This window comes from Phodopus roborovskii, unplaced genomic scaffold (assembly GCF_943737965.1).
Source record: "Phodopus roborovskii unplaced genomic scaffold, PHOROB, whole genome shotgun sequence".
Classification (NCBI taxonomy): Eukaryota; Metazoa; Chordata; class Mammalia; order Rodentia; family Cricetidae; genus Phodopus; species Phodopus roborovskii.
This window is the reverse complement of record NW_026126598.1, coordinates 11,090,568-11,111,593: the sequence shown is the minus strand read 5'-3', so window position 1 is coordinate 11,111,593 and position 21,026 is coordinate 11,090,568. Positions and strand designations below refer to the sequence as shown.

The window sequence follows — 21,026 nt, the reverse complement described above, 5'->3', positions numbered from 1 at the left end:
TTGGCGGCTTCCTAGCTGGCTGGCCATAGGCCTGCTGCAGGGGTCATGCTGGGTCACCCCCAGTTGTGTTTTTATAGGGGTCTCCAGTCTTAGAACCATCAGCTGCACACCTGACTATTCAGTAAAGGAAGGTGGCAGTTTTAAAAAGGAGAGAAAGGGAGGGAGGGAGGGAGAGAGAGAGAGAGAGAGAGAGAGAGAGAGACCACGTCATGCTGTAGATGTCATTCAGAGAGCACAAACGCATTTCAACAGGCACAAAGCACTGGTGCACAAAGCGCATGATACCCAGCAGCACATGATCTAATAGTGTTACATGCCTCTTGATCCTAGCACTTGTGAAATGGAATTAGGTGGATCAGAAGTTCAAGGCCAGCATGGTACATACATGTGAGCCTCTGCCTCAAAAAGTAAAACAAAACAAAATAAAATAAAGGACCATGTCCTTACAGAACCCAAGGGTACTTTCCTCTCTCCAAAAGTCTTCATGTATAGAATAATGGTCACCTGGAGTCAGTAGGCTTAGGTCAGCTTTCTGTGGGCCAATCATGTAAACTTGGGCCAACCCTTCCTCTGTACTGAACTTCAGTGCTACTTCCTTACTGTGTCATTGTGACTTTTGAAGAAAAAAAAAGTTCTGTCTGTACAAGTGTTCTATGACTTTTGCTTCTCCCTAGTTACAGATCCATGAACTTCCTAGACATGTTTAAATAGAGGCATCTTTCCATGCACTAGTATCCTCCAGGGAAAGCTCTGCAGATAAGATAGGCTTTGTGTCTCTCTCTCTCTCTCTCTGACCAATGGATGAAAATCCTTAGAGAACTACACCCACCAGAGTTGGCAAATGCCAGAGTCCTGTTGTCACCACATTTTCACAAGTTTAAGATCTAGGACTGAGTTCCTTCTTTATCAAACTACCCACCTAGCCAGTGGTCAAAAGAGGTAACTTCTGAATACTGGCCCAGAATTGCCTATAAGGGGCTGGCGTGGCTCAGAGGTACACTACCTACTTAGACACTCCCAGTAAGGAACTGGGGGTTATGTCAGCTAAAGAGGATTGCCTAGAATCCACCAGTGAGGGGCCGAGAGCATGGCTTGGTGATGGAGTGTTTCCTGGATGAGGGTCTGGGTTTAGTATGCTGACCTGTATTCTCCCACCATGTAGATCCTGTACCAGCCCTGGACCTCGGGCAACAGCTGGAAATAAAAGTGCAGCGTCTACACGACATTGAAACGGAGAACCAGAAACTTAGGGAAACACTAGAAGAGTACAACAAGGAGTTTGCTGAAGTGAAAAATCAAGGTCGGTGGCGAATGCCTGCCTGGCTTTGCTTTCTGTCCCTGCCCCCTCCCCCCCCCCCCTTAATTGCCTTCTTCATTCTGTTGGGACTGGCTATAATTGTTACCCTCCTCATGAAGCCAGGGGTGGGGCAAGCAGCCGAATCTCTTAAACAAAGATAATGACACTGCCTAACTATGCCACAGCTCAACTTTTCCTCCCGCAATAACTACATAGGATTTTTATTGCTCTTAGTCTGGACCGGATCAGGATTCTTTGAAAATTCCTCCTGTATCATCTTGTGATAGGATCTGTCTTTTCAAAGACTGATGTGTCGCCTCTGGGCGACACCTGTCAGACAGCCAACTCCTGATCAAAGGGTCATACACAGTAAGTCATTTAGTAATTGCTACCGATCCATTAAGGCTCCAGACAGGACGCATCCTTGCAAGTTGCCTGCTTACACACCATTCTTCCCATGTCGACCTCATCTATTCATTATGCATCTCATGGGAAAGAAAAAACAAAACCCAAAAAAAAAAAAAAAAAAAAAAACACCAGACTCTTGGCAGAGCTACCTTGCATCATAAGGCATGGGAGGCAAAGGTTTTTCCTGATGGAACAAACATAAAGAAATTTGTCCTATACATAAAAGCCAAGTGTGTTCAAAATCCTAGAACTTTGTCCTGGCCTGGTGTAAGCTGCAAATCCAGCTACTTCAGAGGCCAAGGTAGGAGGATCCAAAGTTCAAGGCCTAGATTACAGACTGAGTTCAAGGTTACTCAGTTTAGTGAGAACTTGTCTCACAAGTAAAAAGCAAACTGAGAGCTGAGGATACATAGCTCAATGGTTGAAAATCTTCCTGTGAGAGCTTGGGGGAATTGTTCAGTGTTTGCCCAGCTTTTCATCATCAAGGTCCTAGGTTTAATTTTTCATTAATAAAAAAATAAAAACAAACAATTCGAAAAGCCCAGAGCCTTCTGTTGAAGGAAAAAAAAAATCAACAGCAGTCACAAGGTTTATAAAGCAACTCACAAATTTCTTGTATATCTATATGTCCTCATGGTTTTGTTTTAGAGACATAGGTGAAGACTTGGGTAGAAGGGAGGGGCATCAACCTGGCTGACTCCTCTGCCTACCCTGCTATTTAGTGAGCTTTTAGAAAACGAATCAAATGCTAAATGACTAGGATTGTGAAGAGCATCCTTTTTGCCTTAGAGAATGTTGGAGACAGACCTGAGTGGGCACTGTCTGTGGGAAGGTCCAGAAAGAAGCTGGAATGGCATAAGAAGAGCTCCAAGACAGACAGGCCTGGAGTGTGAGGCAGCAGAGGCAGCAGGTCCCTGGCTCCTCTCAGAGGCCGGGGATCATATCCTGACTGGAGTTTGGATCCATGGTAGATACAGAAAATTTTGGATCAGATCCCACTTGAGTCTGGTTCTACTGAGAATATGATGGCCTTTGGCACCACAGGGGATAGCACTGTCCTGCGTAAAAGGGAGTTGTTAGGTTCATGAAGCTGGGATCCTTCAAGACTTTTCTCTCCCCCAGCAACCCTCTGCAGCAATTGCCAATAGGATTTGTTTCTTTCAAAATACCCAATGCCTGGGTGACAGAAAAATATGTGCACATCTGATTTGTCACACATACTTAGAAAAAAATCTCTGAATTCTTTTTACCTTTAGCTCCAGTGACATGTCCTTTTTGCTGCCTCTGAGACAGGGGTTGTACCTAGCCCAGGTTAACTTCAAAGTCATCATGTAGCTTAGGCTGGCCTCAAACTCAGTGTATAGATCAGTCCGATATCAGACACTGCAAATAGCCTTGGCTAACCTCAAATTCATTCTGTAACTCAGACTGCCTTCAAACTCACCATATAGCCCATGCTGGCCTCAAACTCACTGTGTATTTGAGTCTACTTACTATGCAGTTTGGATTAGCCTTCAACTAATAATTCTCTTCCCACAAATGCTAGCATTACAAGCATGTGCTACCATTCCAGTCCTAATTTGTTTTCAGTGAGTGTCCACAAAATACGCATTGCCTTGAAGATGACACTGTGGAAGGCTAGGGCTGCAAGCCCTATCTGGACTGCCAGTTTCTGCTTCTCCACTCATTACCTCAACTACCTGGACCAGATGCTGGGAATGCAAAGAAATTCAAGTAGGCCTTGTGGCTCCACTGCTTGTGGCTGGTATCACAATGCTCAGAGTCCCAGAAGGATGATTATTAAAATGGAAGGGTACAGGTGGTTAGGTCCTGTCCTAGGATCACACCATTCATTTTGTCTGCTTAGGTGTCCTCAGCTCAAACAACTGAAGTGACCGTTATCAGTTTTTCATGGGTGGGAAGACACTTCTAAGAGCTGCCTTGGCCCTGCTGATACACTCCAGCTGGACCTGTAGGTTATCCCTCCTCACACATCCTTTGCCACAGAGCACATCCAGGTCACTCCCAAACACCTGATTGTCCTCTTCCCACACCCTACAGTATCAGCTCTATATATGGAGCCCTCATCCACCAAAGCAAGTGGCCAGGGCAGCGTATACACCAACACCCAAACTCTGTGATGATTTTTCCCTTCCCCAGCTCAGTAAGTGGCACCCAGCCACAGTGCCTGGCCTTTTCCATCCCACAAGAAACAATAGCAAATCTGCATTGGTGGCTGATGAGGGCTGTGTCTGATTCCTTCCAAAATGTTTGCACCCTTTCCATGTAGTAAAGTCTCTAAACCCACACCCAAACTTTATTAGTCTGTCCTCAGTAGAGGACCAACTTAAGATGCATCAGTAAGACAATATTATGTTTTACTATCGATTTCCCCCTTTTCTAAGTGTGCTGGAGGGACCACCACAATCCTTCCTGGCAAAACCCATTGATCCTCCCCAACTTGAATACTACAAGTTCAATTTCACATTGAGGGAGTAAAAGGTCCCCAAAGGGACTCATAACCATTGATTTTGTGTCAGCATGGACAAGCTCAAGTTTAAAATACAGCGATCCCGGCAGGTTACGAAAGCCTGGTTCACCCAGCTATGAGGAACTGCTTCCCTTACTGTTGGTTTTTTGGTCTTTCATTCTGCAGAGGTTACGATAAAAGCACTTAAGGAGAAAATCCGAGAATACGAGCAGACTCTGAAGAGCCAGGCTGAGACAATTGCTCTGGAGAAGGAACAGAAGTTACAAAATGATTTTGCCGAGAAGGAGAGGTGAGTGCAGCCTCACAGCTCCCATTGCCCCCATGGCACCAATAAATACTTCACCTCCAACCCTGCTGTCACACGACAGTTTGAAAAGTGCACATGTGAAACCAGATTGTTGACAAAAGTCCCAAAGCTCTTAGGAAGTCTTGCTGGAAGGGCTTAGATGTAGCTCAGTGGTACAGCACCTGCCTGTAATCCCTGTGAGTGAGGTCTTAGGTTCCACCCTCAACACCGCTGGAAAGTTTTGTTAAAAAATGACAGTGGTTCTTGTTTCTTCATTGTAAAATCCCTTGAGTGCAATGTGTCACTTTTTTCCTGGTGGCAGTGGTGACAAGCAGCCAAACACACCAGTGTTTCAGCCCCACAGAGTGAGAACAAGGGTTGTGTACGTTGAACACAAGTTGACAAATGACAGCTGTACTTGAGCTGAGGCAACACGTGTCCTCTGCAAAAAAAAAGCCTCAAACTCCATCTACTTTCGTTGAATTTGGTGTATATGTGTCACATACAAAGTTTTTTTTTTTCTTTTCTTTTGCTTCTTTCTATTGCCATAGTACCTCATAAAGCAAGAAATTGAGATCCCTAATCCAAAACTCTGAAATACTCTTGACTTGTAAAACTGTAAATACTGAAAATGTTAAGCCTGCTGAGGTCCCTCAGAATCCATGCTTAGCATATGCAGGGTTGTGGTTTCCATCCCAGCACCAAAGGGAACAAAATGTCGATCTTTTTAGAGCACTCCAGACTTGACGCTTTTACCCAATGCCATCTATATAGATATTCTAGAAATCAAAAAAAAAATCTCTAAAAGTCTGTCCCAGCCGAGGTTCAGGCATTTCGAATGAGGGGCCCTGGGCCAGGACCAGTGCAGTGCACCAATGCTACACCTGACTAATGGCAGTCACGGCTTTCTAATGGCTTACTTTATCCCAGACTTTCTCCATAAATGAGTAGCTTTCCGCTAATGGAACAATTTAATGAAAATCAGATTTCTTGTAAAAGGTATGGGGACGCCTGAGCTTGTTAGTTCCAACTGTGTTAGTCAGATTTTTAAAAACTCTTTAGTTAAATTAAGATGTTAAATTTTAGCACTAGCATTAGGAAATGCACATACATTTTAACAGGAGGCACTAACTAGATTTATAGTTTCAAGTAAGTGGCTAGGTTTGCTCACAAGGGGCATGGTGTGTGGTGTGGGTGTGTGTGTGATATGGGTATGTGTGGTCTGTGTGTGTGAGTGTGCATGCATGGATGTTTATGTGTGAATGTGGAAGCCTAAGGTCAGTGTCAGGTGTGATATCTTCCTCTATCACTCTTCCCTTTTTTATTTGAGACAGGGTTTCTCAATGAACTTTCCAGTTCAGCTAGACTAATCAGTCAGGTCCTCAAGCTTGTGTGGCAAACAGTTTACCCTGTTAGCCATCTCTCCAGTCCCAGCATGGTGTTTTATCTAGTAGTGACCACTGATTTCATGGTCAATTTCACTGGAGTTCTATGGGGTGGCTTCAAAAAGATCCCAGGAGCCAGGTACAGTGGCACATGCTTATGATTCCACTATTCATGAGTCTCAGGTAGGAGAATCATAAGTTCCTTTAATGTTTGTGTTTTGAAACAAGGTCTTACTATGTAGCCTTAGCTAGCAGAGAGCTCAGTATGTAGACTAGAACAACCTCAAATGCCTGCCTACAAATGCTAGAATTAAAGGCTACATACAAGATCTTGTCTACAAAAGAAAAACAAAGCAAAAATAAAAGATGTCAAGTATGAAAGCTAAGCTGAAGCTGTGGCCCCCTGATAAAACTCATGCTTAACTGAATGATGCCCCAGTTCAGTCTCCAACACCAATATTTTAAAAAAAAGAAAGAAAGAAAACTTATTTACTTCTCTGTTGCTATGATAAAATATTATGACCAAAAACAACTTGAGGAGGAAGGAGTTTCTTTTGTCTTTTAGGTCTCAATTCATCATTGTGTGAAGTCGGGGCAGGAACATGGAACAGAAACAATTGAGAAATACTACTTTCTTACATATCCCAAAGTACCTGCCCAAGGATGGTGCTACCCTTAGTAGACTGGGCCCTCTCGTATTAATTAATAATTAAGACACTCCCCACCCCTGACATGCCAATCTGATCTAGGCAATTTCTCAATCAAGGTTTTCCTCTTAGATGACTCTAGGCTGTGTCAAGTTGACAGTTAAATCTAACCAGGACACCTCCCGTTTCTCACAAAAGCTTCAGGGAAACTGTGACGCCAACTTCACTGACTCCATTTATAAAGACATAAAGGCTAGGTGTGGCGGTACATGCCTTTAATCCCAGATCCTGGGAAGCATAGGCATTCAGATCTCAGACCTCTGTGAGTTTGGGGTCAGTATTGTCTTTGTGGCCAGTTCTAGACCAGTAATGGCTACATAGTTAGACCATGAGTCAAACAAAAACAAATGAAAATAAACAAATATAAAGAAAATAGGATCAGGCATGGTGGCACATGCCTTTAATCTCAACTTTCAGGAGACAGGTAGACAGGTTTATGTGAATTTGAGGCCAGCCTGGTCTACATAATGAGTTACAGGCCAGCTTGCTGCACAAACCTGGTGATCTGAGTTTGATCAGTGGAACCCACATGAGAATGGAAAAAAGAGAACCAAATCCACAGAGTTGTTCTCTGACCTCCACATGTGCAGCACACACACACACACACACACACACACGCACGCACTAAAATAATCTTTTAAAAAAGGAAAATGACCAGTAGGTTGGTGCACACTAATTCCACCAGTGTGGAGGTGGAGATAAGAAACTCACTCACAAATTAGAGGCCAACCTGGGCTACAGCATGAGTTCCAAGTATGGTTGAGCTACAGTGAAACTGTTTCTCAAAAAGAAACATACAAAAAAAGCATGTTTCATTGCTGATTGTGCAGAAAAGTACAGCAGTCTAAACCCTTCACTCCCAACCATGAAGACTGGATACAGGGATATGGGCCATCTTTAATCACAGCTCTTCCTAGTAATGAAAATTATAATACACTAAAATTCACAACAACCTGAGCAAATAATACAGCAAGACAAGAATGAAACCCACAGGATTTAAAGTTCCATACATTCACTGGCAATGTGTTCCATATTCCATCTCCAGCACCACTTCTCAAGTATGTTGGCACCAATTTTACTCCCAACACTGGGGAGCTAAAAATGAGGAATTCAAGGTTATCCTCAGTTCCATAATGAGTTTGAGGCCAGCCTGAGCTACATGAGACCCAGTCTCAAAAAAAAAAAAAAAAAAAAAAAAAAGGTTATGTGTAATGTGATTGATAACATGCACCCCCTTCAGCCTCATACTTTATAAAAGTATGGAAATAAACTGATTTGGGAATTTGGTACTGTTAGTTTGAATTCAAATTAGGTAAAGAAATTGAACATATTAAAAGAGAATAATGTTTAGAGAAAGGAATAAAAATAAAGCTTTGCCTTTATTATCATTCTTTACATGCATAAAAAAGTCGGGTTGGAGCCAGCCATAGTGGCTATGTCTGTAATCCCAGCAATCAGGACCTAAAACAGGATGATTGCCATGATTTTGAAGCTTGGCTTATGTGGAGAGTTTCAGAGTCTCAAAACCCTGATATATATATGTGTGAGGATCTCCAAAACCCACATAAAATTGGTTTGGGCATAGCAGTGATCTGTAATCCCAGCACAAGCAGAGAGGAATCCCTGGGTTAAGCTGACACCTAGATTAGCTCTGGGTTCAGTTAGAGACTTTGCCTCAAGAAATAAGGTAGAGCATGACCAAAGGAGAGACCCAACTTCAATGTTTGACCTTCACACAGACACACACATACACAAATGATTTTAAAAACTAAGATAGATTTGAGATTTAAATAATAATTCACTATATACTGAAAGAAAACTTTGATACATATTTTTAAATATTTTTGAAATGGAAAAATCTTTATAATAATTATCTTAAAAAGTATATCAACATGGCCATCCAAAATTTAAAAAACCAATAACAGTAAAGTTTTTAATATATCAACAAAGAGAGAAAAATAGATTTATACTGTGTAAGATAATGAGTGAATTTTCTTTTATTTATTTATTTTTAATTATGTGTATCTGTATGTGAACTGGTACGCAAGAGTTCATGTGCCTAAAGAATCCAGAAGAGGGTGTCAGATCACCTGGAGCTGGAATTATATTCAGTTGTAAGCTGCCTGATGTGGGTGCTAGGAACCACACTAAGGTCCTCTGGAAGAGCACTCTATGATCTTTATCAATGAATCATTTCTCTAGCCCCAAATTTCCTTTTTAAATATATATTCTTTTATTCATGTGGACCTCTATGAATCTGTGTGCACTGTGTATAAGCAGTGCCTATGAAGGCCAGAAATGGGCATCAGATCCCCTAGAACTGGATTGAAGACAGTGATGAGCCGCCTAATGTGGGTGATGGCAACTAAACCCTGGTCTTTTTAGGAGTAGCAAGAGCTCTTAGCCACCAACCCAAGCTCTCTAGCCCCAGGGGTAAATCTTCTGTATATACACAGAGCTCTTACAAATTAATGGAAAGAAATAATCAGTTCTGCTTGTCATACATACATGATGGTGCATGCCAATAATCCCATCACTCAGGGGGTGTAGGCAGTAAGATTGGGAGTTCATGACCAGCCTTGGCTATATGAGACTCAACAAACAAACAAACAAAAACCAGTAACAAAACCTTCTGAAAGTAGACAGAGTCTAATATTTGAGCATACAAAGAGACAGCAATAAATATTGAGTTTGATTTTATCCAGTGTTGGCAGGGTTTACAAAAACACATTGGCAGAAGTTTAGAGGACTTTTAATTGGAAAGATCCTAAATACCTATCTAAAAAGTAAAACAATTACATACAGCCTAAGACCATTGAAATTGCTCTGTTAGAATTTTGTTCAACAAATTCACTCTCCAAATTATCCAAAAGCCATAGTTAACAAAATGTTTAGTAGAAAGGAACTAAACAGTCTTAGGTGTCTGTGGCTTTTTGGTTCAGTTTGGTGCTGTGAATGAGGGGTAGCAATATATGCTTCCAAACATGGTGATGGAGGGCAAGGCAAGCTGCCAAAGCGTGCACGCAGAAGAAAAGAAAGCATAACTGCAGGGATTCATGTCTTAAGACCTAATACACAAGAAGCTGAGGTGGAGAGATCTAGAGTTGGACACCAGCCTTGGCTAAAAGGAGCCCCTTTCTCAACCCTACCCTCCCCAAAAGGGGGGGGAAAGGAGTTTATATTGCACCATAGCTTGTTATATTTTAATTTAATTCATACATACTATTACATGTTACTTTGTACTGTTACACATTACTGTATGTTACATTACTCTGCATCACAATACATGTGAGTCTGTTGTGTGTTAATGCATTGCATATTAGTTTACATACCTTGCATGTCACATTGTAGTTAGTGTGCCCTGTAGTTACTTATGTCCACTATGTGTGTTGTAGAAATGTACAAAGGAACCCTGAGGAGTGGAAATATTAAAAAGGACTGTACTTCCTATCCTCTTATAATTTTTTTTAGAACAGTTTGGGGTGCCACCTTTAATTGCAGCATTCAGGAGACGGGGTAAGGTGAATCTTTGCAATTTAGAGGCTAGTCTGATCTACAGAGTTAGTTCCCAGACAGCCAGGGCTATTTAGAAAGACTGTCTCAAAATACAAAATAAAAGAAAACAAACAGAGAGCAAAACAAAAAACAAAGCTTTGAGTCCTGGAGAGGTGGTTCAGTTGGTAAGATGCTTGCTACAAAAATTTGAGGGCCTGAGTTCACATTCTCAGTGCCCAAGTAAAAAAGTCAAGTGCTGCTACCCAACTGTAATTCCAGAACTGAGGAGTGAAAACAGGTGGATTGCTTGCTAAGGAATTCTCCCCAGCCAATCTAGCCAAATGAGTGAGCTCAGGCTCCAGTACAGAGACTGTCTCAAAAAAGAAGTGAAGAGACAGTTGAGGGAGATACAGACAGCCTCTAGCTTCTACTCCAATGCGTGTTGGGGCGCATGCACACACATACGTGATCATATAATTTTTAAAGTGGGATTTTCTTAAGATTTGTTTTTAATTATGTGTATGTGTATGAATGTGTTTCTGTGTGGGTATGCGATATGTGTATAGATTACCTATAGAGGCCAGAAGAGGGCATTGGACACACACACACACACACACACACACACACACACACACACACATCCCACACCCCCACCACACCCCAGACAGATAGCCGTCATGGAACTAGTCACATGCAGTTGCTAGCCCCCTGATGTGGGTGCAAGAAAATGAGGTCTGATCCTCTGCAGTTTTATAATTTATACTGTGTCTCCCATTTTATAATGGACACACCACACATGAAAGTATTAGCAAAGCTATTCTATAGGTGACAGAAATTTGCCTGCTTTTATTTTTTAAGCTGTCATTTCTCCTTTTTTTTTTTTTTTTTTTTTTTTTTTGGTACCCCAGGTTTATTGTATTGAGCATATGTTAAATTCATATAATATAAAAATAATGAAGTTATTTTTAGATTTTTTTTTCTGCAGACACAGAGTAAAGCATGTTATTTTTTGGCTGGGGACAGCATTTGGAGACCATGGGAATAGTAAACTGCTTTCATATATTCAGAATCTCCCACCCCCACACACTGTGGTAGCATTTGCGCTCCACTTTAGAGGAAAGGACAGCTGTCACATCTGTTTAGGACATCCTTTATGCCAACAGATTCCTTTTCTGTGTCAGCAGAATGTAAATGTATCATTCTTCTCCCCAACTTCAGAAAACAATGAGTGTGTGATGATGCTGTTTCATTTCTTTTTAATATCTGCCATCTCGGAACAAGTTCCATATAGGAGAACCTTCCACACTCATTGCTACACAAGTCAGGTCCTGATGGGTGCACACCCCATGTTGTATAAAATGTACTCACAAAGGTGAGATGCAGAGACTTGAGCTGTATGTAGAGGCCTGCCTCCAGCTGGGCCTCCCTGAGAAGAGAAGAGCGCTGGGCAATGGGGCTCAGGACCCACAGCCTATCTCAGCACTCAAAATAAGATGACCAATTTGGCTTCTCTCTCTCTCTCTCTCTCTCTCTCTCTCTCTCTCTCTCTCTCTCTCTCTCTCTCTCTCTCCCTCTCTCTCTCTCTCTCTCTATCTATCTATCTATCTCTCTCTCTATCTCTCTCTCTCTCTCTCTCTTTATTTCCCCAGAAAGCTGCAAGAGACCCAGATGTCCACCACCTCAAAGCTGGAAGAAGCTGAGCACAAACTCCAGACGCTGCAAACAGGTTGGATGCTCTCTGTTCTATTTGAAGCCACATGGAGAATATGGAAATGGGCTGGTCAAGCATGGACAGTCTCCTGGCCTGTTCCTAGCCCCTCTGCTACTTGTTGCTCCTGGGGATCCTGCAGTTAGGAGCTTTGAGCCCTCATAATTGAAGCCTGAGTCCCAGGCTGCTTTGTCTGACTGCATTAGTCACTGCATTGAGTTGCTAATGTGGATGTGGGTGGCTCTCCTGCCTTCTCCCTCCCTGCCCCAGCCATCCTTCCTGTTCTTCTTTCCAACAAACACTTCTAAATCACCAAACTGTCAAGAACTGACATCTCATTTGGAACAATAATGGGGGTAGGGGGACTTAGCTCTAACCGAAATGAAGTTAAGAACTGTAATAACAGAACCTTTAAATTCTAAAAGATACCAAAAAAGGTTATACCAAAGTTTGCCTTTCTTTTTTTGTTTCCTTTTCTGAGAAGGAAGCAGCATGGTATCTTTAAATGTGGGGAGAAAAATAAGAAGACATCATGATCCAACTTAGAACACAAATGTTAGAGGGACAAAAAATAGTCATAGCCATTTTAACTGTCAAATGAATAAATGTCCAAAAACTGCAAACACCAAGCTACCAATGCAGCTTTCTAAAAGGAGCACCTGCCTAGAATCCCCTGGTGAGGGGCTGGGGTGTGACTCAGTGGTAGAGCACCTGCCTAGAATCCCCCAATGAAGGGCTTCAAGTGTGGGTCAATTGTACAGCACCTGCGTAGCATGGGCAAAACCTTCATTTCAGTCTTTACCATATGTGTATATATACATATGTCTATAGTGCTATAAATACCACTTCCGAATTCTAGAAAATGAAGAATCAGTCCAGTAGAACAGTAATTGAAGAAGCAGGAAGCTCTCAAAAGCAGTGTACATCATAAGGGAAAGAGCTAACCGTTTTTAACAGTCAGAGATTTGCAGATAAATCAGTAAAAGATGGTTTTACCTATCATTCTATCAGCTTTTTAAAAAACAGATAGTGCCATTGTTGCTGAGGGTGTAGAAGCATGGTCACAGGCACTGTGTGGATATGAATGGGAATTGCCTTTTGAGGCTGACTGGGTGGTTTGTAGGGGCAGGCATGTTCTGTTCTTTACCCAGCTGCTTCACTTCTGAGCATGTTAAAAGTAAAGCTAATTGTTCTGCCTGTTATCTGACATGGAGAGACTAAGCAAAAAGATGAGCCTCAGAAAATACTCTTACCATCCCATTTATGGACCTGTTAAGATCTCATCTTGTAACCCAGGCTAGCCTGGACCTCATGATCCTCCTGCTTCTGCCTCCTCACTGCTGAGATGGCAGGCATGTGCCACTATGCCTTGCTGTTCAGTTAGTAAATAAAGTTGACTGTCCATAGATGAAGTTTCTGCTCCTACCACAGAGCACACTATTTTAAAATAAACTTTTGTGTGTGTGTGTGTACACGTGAGTACAGGTGACTGCAGAGGCATCAGATCCCTTTGGAGTTAGACAGTTATGAGTGGCACAACATGGGTACTGGGAGGCAAACATGAGTCATCTGCAGGAGCTCACCTCTGAACCATTTCTCCAGCCCACCATAAGCTTTTTTTTTTTTTTTTTTTTTTTTTTTTCATAAATAGAGGTATCCCAAAAGAGTAATTGAAAGTATAACAGGATCTGAGTTCAACCTCAGCCTAGAGCCCAGGGAAGAAGCCATGTGTGGCAGAGCATGTTTATAGAAGAGGTGGACACAGGTGGTCCCTGGGGCTTGCTGGTCTGCCAGCCTTGCCCACTTGGTAAGTTCCAGGTCAATGAGAGATCCTGCTCCAAAAACAAAAAGACAAGGTGGATGCCATCAGAAGAACAACATCAAGTTTGTCATTTGGACTCCAAATATACATGCACACACACATGTGCACACAGGAATATGAGCACGCGCACACGAAACCTTTTGAAGTATTATATAGGAAATATATAAAGTAGCAGAGTTGTTTATAGTCATGGTCAGTTACCATATGCATGCTTTTACCCAGGTGGTAGCACACCAGTGTCACCATAGTTGCACTGAGATGATAACACAGCCATGTTGCCCCTGGGTGATAGGAATTTTCCAGCTCCACCATGATTATATGTGACCTCCGTCATTTACTTTGTCTGTGATAAACAGCAAAATGAAGTATGCAGCTGTATTTGCAGTTGTGTATAGAAATAGTTTTTTGGTGATGAAAGACATTTAAAAGCTGGACGTCTCTATGCAGCAAACTATGGGCAGTGGTTCTGTGTTGAAGGAGGTACTTCAGAGAGATGCAGCGGAATGTGGGAAAGCTTTCTTCTCCATCCTTTGTATGTCTCTCATCTTTGTGTACTTTCGCCTTTTCACTTTAAGCAATTAGTATCCTAGCTGGGCTTGATGGCACACGCTTGTAATCCCATCATTGGGAAATTGTACCCAGGGAGATCCAGAATTCGGGGCCAGCCTAGGCTACATGAAATCCCATCTTTGAAAGCAACCTAAAGAGGTGGGGATATAGTTCCATCAGTAGAGTGCTTATCCAGCACTCAAAACTCCCTAGATTTGATCCCCAGTACCTAGAAAAGCAGGCATAGGGGTTGGTTCATACCTGTAATCTGAGCACTGGGTAGGTAGAGGCAGATGGATCAGACATTAAATGTTATCTTTGGCTATATAATGACTTCAAGGATAGCCTGAGCTACATAGACGGTGTCTTAAAACAAACAAGATTGGTCTTATATCATGGTATCTCTCCTTGCTTTATAGCCCTGGAAAAAACTCGAACAGAATTATTTGACCTGAAAACCAAATATGATGAAGAAACTACTGCAAAGTAAGTGTCTGTATGGTGTCATCCTCTTTTATTTTTTGTTTTGTTTTGTTTTGTTTTCATTTGGTCAGGAAGGCTCTGCTGTTGCTAATCTACAGAAGATGGGCTTAGAAGGTACTCAACCTCCTGTCATGCTGCCAAGATACAGTGTCAGTCCAATAAGTCACTTGTATCACATCCTTCCCCACTGAAACGTCTTCCCTGGTCACAGAGTAGTCTAGTCTTTGCTTTGTTTGATGTGATTATGTGTGTGTGAATGAGTGTGCATACCACAGTGCACATGTAAGAAGTTAGAGGACCCTTTTGATGAGTCAGTCCTTGCTGAGCCAGGGTCTCTCCTTGTTTCCTCCTGCTGTACACTCTAGAGTAGCTGGTCTGTAAGCCTCTAGGCAAGCCTCCTGTCTCCATCTCCTGTTGCACTGTAGGAGTGCTGGGGTTACAGATATACACCACATCTGGCTTTTTATTTTTTACTTTTTAAGATTTATTTATTTATTTATTGTGTATGCAGTGTTCTGCCTGCATGTGTGCCTGAACACCAGAAAAGGGCACCGGGTCTCATTACAGATGGTTGTGAGCCACCATGTGGTTGCTGGGAACTGAACCCAGGTCCTTTGGAAGAGCAACCAGTGCTCTTAACCTCTGAGCCATCTCCCCAGCCCCCTTTATATTTTATTTTATGGATTTGCCTGTCTGTATGTCTTGTGTGTGCAGTACCTGCATCCTCTAAAGCTAAAGTTACAGGTGATTGTGAGCCACCATGTGGCTGCTAAGAATTGAACCTGGGCTTTTTTATTTGCGTTCTTGAAGTCAAACTCCCATCATCATACTTACACACCAAGGGCTTTTAACCTGCTTAGCCAGTGTATGTGCTCTACTTCTTTTTTTCTATGTTGGGAAAGGGTTAACTTACAAGAGATGTAATTGATGGGACACTTCTGTGGAAATACAGTCTGGGGAAACTGTCACCTTTTCTTCTGGGACAGAGTCCTTAGGAAGAATAAGCATAGCACATAAAGGTAGCTTGTCACTGAGCCTTACGCCTCTGTGCAGGGCTCCCTGTGTGGGGACACACAGGGATGAAGCTGAGCCAATGACATTTCCTGCCTACCTGACCTTTGTCAAGATGATGTCAGACATCAGAGTCCTGTGACAGGAACACTTCCTGCAAGACCCCTCCTTGCAGATGAGCAGAGAGAAGGAACAGATACTGTCCTAAGTTGTGAGGAGGCCACAGTCTGCTAGCTATGGCTAACGTTCAGACAGGCTGTGTGAGGCTGAAGTTTTCATAGCTTTTTCCCATTGGAGAAGGCTCTTCTGATCTCCCACAGAAAAAGCCCATGTACTCACCAGCGGTGCTGCCTCCAGCCACTGGGAACACAGGTCTTGGTTTGCTCACATGTTGCTCCAGTGGGCTATTCCCACCCTGTTTTTGTGATACACCCCTTACCTCAGCAATCCTTGTCCTTTTCATGTGGGATATGTGTTCACGTATGTGCTTGAATGTGTGTTCCCATGGAAGCCAGACCAGGTACTTCCCTCAATCACTCTCTACCTTATTTTTAAATTACTTTATTGTTTTATGAATATGGATGTTTTGCCTATATGTATGTATGTATGCCTATACCATGTACATGCCTGGTGTTCCCAGAGGCCAGAAGATAGCCGCAGAGCCCCTAGAATTGGAGTTATCAGCCGGTTATAAGTTACCATGTGAGTGCTGGGAATCCAACTCAGATCATCTGGAAGCCTACCACCTTGGTTTTTTTTTTTTTTTTTTTTTTAAGCCAGGAATCTCTATCTATACACTTGGAGTTCACACAGGAGTTAAGCTTTTGGACAGTGAGCTCTAGGGATCCATCTAAGGATAAGTGGTCCTCAGGAGTGGGATTACCAACATGTGCCACCACACCAGGCTTTGTACATGGGTGCTAGGAGTCTGAACTCAGGCCCTCATTCTTACACAGCAAACCCTTTACTGATGGAGCCATCATCTCCCCAGACTCAGGGCCATCTCTTAACCCTCTGCTCTGGTTTATTTAGTAGTCCTGAACTTTAAGGGCCCCATTAGCTCCCCAACCCTGCAGTCAAATTTTACTAGATAACAGAGAACTTATTCACAGAGACCCAGATGTCCCCATCAGTCTCCCTAGCTGGCTGACTTGATGGCATATCTAAACCTCACAGAAGCCTTCAGGCCATCACCCTCCTCCTTCTGTGCTCTACATTTGGACTTGAAGAGCGACATGTGAGCTCAGCCTAAGGGAATACCTATTAAATTTCCTTGTAAATTCTGTGGCTTTGGGCTTACCTCCTTCCATCCCAGAGACAGGGCCATCTGAGAGCAGCTGCCATCATTCAACACATGCTGCCCCTACCCTTTGAAAGCCCATAGACTTCCTCACTCACAACACATTCCCACAGCAGACACCACACCAGCTGCCACAATGACACTCCTGCCACAGTTCTGAAAATTGTGCCCACCAGTACAGTGGGTTGATGGATCTGGAAACGCTGAGCTTCAGGTAGACTGGACTGAAAATTATTTCTTTGATTAGAAAAGAAAGGACTGGGTGGGCCTAGGAATGTGACTCAGACTAGGGAGTGCCAGCCATGCAAGCATGAAGACCTGAATTGATCCCCAGCATCCACATAAAAGCTGGGCTTGGTAAAGTTCACTTGCAATCCTAGCACTGGGGAGGGAAAGATAGGCAAATCCCTGGGGTTCCCTGAACAACTAGCTTATGTTAACTATGATCCTCAGGACCCAGGCAGAGATCCTGGGAGGGAGGGAGGGAGGAGAGAGAGAGAGAGAGAGAGAGAGAGAGAGAGAGAGAGAGAGAGAGAGAGAGAGAGAGAGAGAGAGAGAGAGAGATGGCTCCTGAGGAACAACACACAAGGTTGACCTCTCTGGCACCACATCATATGCACACACACCTGGAATGGTTTTAAGTATCACTTTAAAAAAAAAAAAAAAAAGTAGAATGCTTCAACATGTGTTGACAGAAAACCTAGGAAAGTGGGCTTTGGGGAAAGACTGCTTTGTGCTTTGGGAGCGATTGTTCTGTCCACGCTGTGACCTCCAGGGCCTATTGGTGTCTTGTACAAGGGCCATAGGAGCAGTTGCATTACTGAGTAGCTGTGGAGAACCAACACTGCGAGGACTGAGGATGCTCAAAACAGTCCTGTGTATGTTTCTTGGAGAGTGTTAGTCTGAAACTGTCAGTTTATAGGGTACACACTGCTTGTCAGTCATTCAGATCACCCACCTCCCCTTGCCCCATTCAAAAAGAAGCCACAGGGCCTGGGGAGTGTAACTCAGCTGATGGGGTTCTTTCGTAGCATCCACAAGGCCTTGGGGTTGATCTTCAATACTACAAGAAACAGGTGTGATTGCACATGTCTCTAATCCCAGTACTTGGGAGGTGGAAGCCAGGAAGATGGGGAGTTAAAGGTCAGCTTCGGCTATACTGTTAGGGCAATTTGAACTACAAAAGACCCATAGGGATGCAGGTCAAAGGCAATGAGGCCACTTGGAGCTCTCCACCCCCATCCCTAACTGCTGCTTTTGCAGTCATTTCAGCTGTATGTCAGCTGGGACTGCTCGGCTGGCTGTGATAGGGACAGTGGCAGTAAAGTTTTCCATGTGTAGGCTTGAAGCAAAATGTAATTAGCCTTTATGCACAGAACAAGGCCCCATTGATGAGTACAGCTGGTCTTTGTTTGGTCCCATCGCTGAGAGTGGGAGGTAAAGTGTTCTTCTTCATGTTTATTAATGCAAGATTCCGTAGACAAATGGCAAGCACAGTTTAATATTTGTTGGAACACAGGGGGGCTTGCCAAACAGTTGTTGTGTGAGCGGATTGCAGGCCCTCACATTATAACTTGCTGGGTTAAATAAATGGATTATTTCTGCTTTTTTTTTTTTTTTTTTTTTTTTTTTTACCTCCTCCTCAAATGGTCACCCCTGAGTCCCATTCTCCCCATAGCAAATGCATATGTAGCACCTTAAGGACCTTAAAGTTGCCTCTTATAAAGTCTGTCAGCATGGATTTTATCATTCTCACTGTTCCCTGGGACTGCCTTAAGCAAGCCATGGCTATCACCCCAAGAGCGGCCTGAACAGCTCACACTGCTGGCCACTTCCTCCACTTGTGTTGCACAGTTGTTCACTTCCCCTTGAGTCTAAGACTCCATGTAATGAGTGCAAAAATTCCCATTTCCATTTTTATGTTTTAACCTTTTCAGATAGAGAGGGGGAGTGCGCGTGTGTACTGTATTATGGTATACATGTGGAAGTCAGAGGACAGCTTGTAGGAGCCCACTCTCTCCTACCATGCAGAGTCCAGGGGATGGATCGCAGGTCCCCAGGCTTGGCAGAAAAGCACTTTTATCCACCAAGCCCTCTACGCAGGCCCAGGCTTCTTATTTCAGTTTTCCTCTGCAGTGAGCCTAGGTAGACAAGGAGGGCCGTGGAACACCTTCTAGACCACCAGGCAGAGTTCAGTGAAAGGCAAGATTAGGTTGTGTTGAAATGCCACACGCCTAGCTAAGGTTAGAGACTGGTGATGTGGCTCCATTGGTATAGTCCTTGACTCCATAGCATGTGGGAAGCCCTGGGTTTAATCACCAGCACTCAGGAGGTAAAGACAGGGTCACAAGTTAAAAGTCATCCTGAGCTAATAGCAACTTTGAGGCCAGCTTGGGCTACAGTCTCAGAAAACTAAAAAAAAAAAAAAAAAAAAAAAAAAACCTTTTAAGAAAAATGGGTGTAGCTTAATAATAGAGTATCTGCCCAATATGTTCAAGGCTCTGGGTTCAATTCCCTTTCATGCTGGGGAGAGAAGAGAGAGGAACAAATCTTAAGCTTTCTATAGCTAAGGTTACTCTATGTTACTCCCAAACTTTCCTTAAGCTTCTGCATGTTGTATTCCTTGACTCTGCTTGTTTTCAAGAGAAAACATTATATATATGCAAATGCTTCCATAGTACATTACAAAAGCAACATTAATGAAGAAATGCTTGGGCTCATTTCAAAATATGTTCTTTGTACCATGTGTGACTGGTGTGTATCATCCCCTGCAGCATGCTCTGGGAAAGACAAGACTTCCTGTTCAGTCAGTTCAGCTGATTGCTCAGAGAACCCAAACTCTGATGCACAGGCATGGGGACTTCTGTGCAGAGGGCAAGGAGGCAGAGCCAGAGGTTCCCAGCATGACTGTCCCATGGAAAGTATGACTGGCATGCTAGTGAGCAGATGTTTCTGGACTATTACACAGTGGGTTCTCAAATTTCACCCCACTTGCTGTTTGTGGCAGTCATTGAGAAAGCCCATACTATGTTAACTGCATGAATGAGGTATGGCCAGGCAGCACCCAACAGGCTCCTGCCTCCATTCAGCTGGAAGTGAAGTGCTATTTTGCACAGGACCTCTCAGTTCTCTGGGGGCATGGGTGTGCCTCTATTGTAAAGTACTTGCTAGAATCTCCCAGTGAGGGGTTCAGGGCATGACTCAGTGAGAGGGTGATTGCCTACCATACACAGGCCCTGGTTTCATCCTCAGCACCAGAAACGAATAATGTTCCTTTCTAAGGCTGCCTCTATAATGGCCTTGTTAACCTGTGTGAGAGCTAGCGATGACAGCCAGTTTCTGTGAAACCTTCAGTATCTCCCTGGTAAAGTCTATTGTTTATGGTCTTGTCATTTTCTTTATAGTTCTCATGAAAGACTCTGGAAATTAAACTGGGCCAGACCATCTGCCCAAGCCCGGGAATCACACTGCCATTGTGATCATGTTAAACAGACATCATGTCCTTTGACTCTTTTTAGTATATGTGGTAGTCTACCTGCATGTATGTCTGTGTGCCACATGCAAGCCTGGTGCCCAGGGAGGGACATCAACCCTCCACAACTAGAGTTACAAAAGTTGTTAGCTGCCATATGTGTACTGGGAACCAAGCCTGGGTCATCTGGAAGAACTCTGAGTGCTTTTAACTCCTGGGCCATTTCTCCAGCTGCTACACCTCCCTTTCATTTATCAGTGGTGCTTTGAGGCAGGGTCTCACTAAGTAGCCTTGGCTAGCCTGGAACTCACAGTGTAGACCGGGTCTTGAATTTATGAAGATCCACCTACCCCTCCCTGCCTCTGCCTCTTGAATACTGGAATTAAAGATGTAACATGAACCACATATCCAGATTGGGGTAGGATATATATATGTGTGTGTGTCCATCCCAATAAATAGGAAGGTATCTTGAAACCTCAGTGGGATTCTCTCCCCTGTCAGTTTAAAAATGTAATTGTTTTCCGTCTTTCTAATGAACCATCAGTTTCCAGTGTAAGTTGCTGTAATTATCCTGGTTGGATTAACTTCCCTAAAAACAGAGAAGCAAATCCT

General features: G+C 43.2%; 1 protein-coding gene across 7 annotated transcripts in view; it reads left to right on the top strand.

Annotated features, from left to right (window-relative positions):
* The window catches only part of Cux1 (cut like homeobox 1), a 307,194-nt gene that overhangs the window by 200,984 nt on the left and 85,184 nt on the right, over window positions 1-21,026 (top strand). For all 7 annotated transcript variants that reach the window (XM_051204950.1, XM_051204954.1, XM_051204953.1 and 4 more), the window contains exons 5-8: window positions 1,163-1,300; window positions 4,362-4,485; window positions 11,719-11,795; window positions 14,568-14,634. In XM_051204950.1, the coding sequence (XP_051060907.1) occupies window positions 1,163-1,300; window positions 4,362-4,485; window positions 11,719-11,795; window positions 14,568-14,634 (406 nt within the window). The remainder of the gene's footprint in view (window positions 1-1,162; window positions 1,301-4,361; window positions 4,486-11,718; window positions 11,796-14,567; window positions 14,635-21,026) is intronic.